At 48.4% G+C, this 2,643-nt stretch overlaps 1 protein-coding gene across 1 annotated transcript; it reads right to left on the bottom strand.

The window, feature by feature from the left end:
* On the bottom strand, positions 1–2,643 carry RBM12 (RNA binding motif protein 12; the record flags this gene model as incomplete). The annotated part of the gene is made up of 1 exon (XM_079543205.1): positions 1–2,643. The coding sequence occupies one exon, from the start codon at positions 2,641–2,643 to the stop codon at positions 1–3; it is 2,643 nt and encodes an 880-aa protein (XP_079399331.1).

Genomic DNA, 2,643 nt, shown 5'->3' with positions numbered 1-2,643 from the left:
CTACCCTAAAACAAGCTTTACTTTCCTTGAGCCTATAGGCCTGTCATTTAAATCAACGACTGCTGCCATTGCTTCATCACGAGACTCAAATGCAACCATCGCTTCTCCCGTGGGCATGCCTTTCTCATTGTATTTTAAGCACACTGAACCAGGGATCACTTGGTAACCATAAAAGAAATCCAAAATTTCATCCACAGAAACAGTGAAGGGCATATTTTGCACTTTAATGACGGTTGGTCCTGGCTTCCCAGACCCCGTTCCAAAACCCGGCGGCCCACTAATGTGTATGTTTCCCGGTCCGGGCCCGAACGCGGGAGGCCCACCTAAATGCCCAAGACCGCCGGCAATTCCTGGAGGCCCACCAGCAAAGCCAGGGGGTCCACTCAGATTGCCAGGACCGTTACCAAAACTCTGAGGGCCCCCTCCAAAACCCGATGGTCCACTCAAATTAGCAGGACCGCCTGCAAAACCCGGGACCTCAATACCCGCACCGGGCAAACCAGCGCTTGCAACTGCAGGTATTCCAGGTCTAGCATCAGCAAAGCCCCCTATTCCAGGTGGTGGCAGAGGCGGACCGAACGTGCCAGACCCACTAAAGTTACCGGGGAAGTTGAACGGAGGACCGTTGTTTGCATCCTTAGGATTTCCTCCCAAGAAGGCATGCTCATCTCCAGCAGGGGGCTGCGCTCCCGGCACAGCTACGTTTCCTTGTATCGGTATTTTCAGGATTTTTTTCCCTTGAGACGGAGGGTTTCTCTCGATATCTCTCATTTCTTCTACAGTAATCAAACGTAAAACAACATCTCTTCCATTCAGCTTTTTACGGTGCAAACGCTCTGCTTTACGAGCATCATCTTCAGCTTTGAACTGAACCAGTGCTTGCCCTAAACCTTGCCCGTTATTATCAACAAGAATTTGCACAGAGCTTTCTTCTACTGCCAGTCCCTCTAGAAACTGAAGAATTTCCATTTTTGTTATATTGTATGGAATATTAGAAATATGCGCACACAGCTTTGGCGAGCCTGACTCTGCCTCAGCATTCATGATGATTTCTCTCTGGTCATAATTGAAATTCTGCAACCTTTTACGAATCAGATCTATCTTTTCTAACATTGCCTTTTTAGTAATTGGATGAACTTGAATAAAACGATTCCCTATGTACTGCTTATGATGACACAAAGCTGCTTTGTAATCAGCTTCATTCCTGAACTCCACGAAACCCTCCCCAATTGCCTTCCCATTAGGTCCATAAGCTATATAGATGCTGTCTTCAACTATATCCAGCTTTTTAAAAAAGTCGATCACATGCTTGTTCTCCGATTCAAAGGGAAGACCTTTCAAATAGACACAGAAACCCTGCTCGTGGGGAGATCGCGACCGGGATCTCTTCTGTCCGCTGGGAGATTTGGACCTAGAATGAGGCTGTGGAGGAGGAGGGTGCGGCTGCCCAGAGGGGCCCATGGTTTGCTTGAACGTTATGTGGCCTCCGGCAGCCACCCACTGTCTCTCTGTTGCAGGACTAACTTCAACATACCGCTGAATCATCAGCATTCTGTTTCGTTTCAGTGCTTCAAATGTATCTTGAGGAGAAAAAAATTTCACTAGTCCATTTCCATTATTTCGACCTACGTGATCCTTCAGCATGTGGATCGCATCCACACGCAGCCCAAGGAAAAATTCTTTCACGTCAGATTCTGTCGCAGAAAAGGGCATTCCGTGAACGCTGACATACAAATCATCCGGATTGATTGGAATTGGTTTGACGCTACTTTGAGAATTCATCTGGATAGGATTTACAGGATTCATGGGACCAATAAACAATGGATTCAAGCCGCTGTTCATATTCACTGCCGCTCCAGACCCATTCATTCCAGTGGGTAAAGGTGCTACAGGCGGAGGATTCAGAGGAGGCATTCCTGATATGGGAGGTATAGGTGTCATTGGGGGCACTGGGGGCACAGGGGGTATCGGTGGGACCGGAGGAACAGGAGGCAGTGTGGGTACGGGAGGAGGAACAGGAATTGGAGGAATGGAAGGCATCGGTGGCAAAGACGGCATAGCTGGAATAGGAGGGATCGGTGGAGGAGGTACTGTGTTCATCGGGGATGCTGTACTGGGTATAGTTGAGCTAAACGTGGGGCTACCAAAAGTATTTCCAAGATTTGGAGGTGCAGTCCCCATACTGGCAGTAGAAAATGTGGATATGTTTTTATTGCTCTCATGCACAGTCGTGGAAGCTGTTACTACGCTAGGAGAAGGATTATTAAAGTTAGGTACAGTAGTAGGCAAGTTAACCCTTCCACTCATCCCCGAACTAGGAGGTGGTCCCGACCTGCTAGCGTTTGCTGGCGGCATATCTAGATTAGCAGTTTCAAAACGCCTACGGCTGAGCTCTATCATGTTCTGCATTTCAGTTTTACTGCTCAGTAACAGTGTTACTTTTGACCCTTTAATTGTACCACCTGTGCGCATCATACCAAGCCTTGCATCTTCATCAGTGGCAAAAACGATGAAAGCCTCACCCAGTTCACCCCCTACAATATGCACGCCCCCATCGGGAATGGTCAATCCAGAGAAGAAGTGGCGGATGTCCATGGTCCCCGCCACAATCGGGAGACCTTGCAAGCGGATGACCACAGCCAT

This window comes from Tetrao urogallus (assembly GCF_951394365.1).
Source record: "Tetrao urogallus genome assembly, chromosome: 16".
NCBI classification, from domain to species: Eukaryota; Metazoa; Chordata; class Aves; order Galliformes; family Phasianidae; genus Tetrao; species Tetrao urogallus.
Note: the sequence above shows the minus strand (reverse complement) of the source record. Positions and strands in the feature narration are given on the sequence as shown.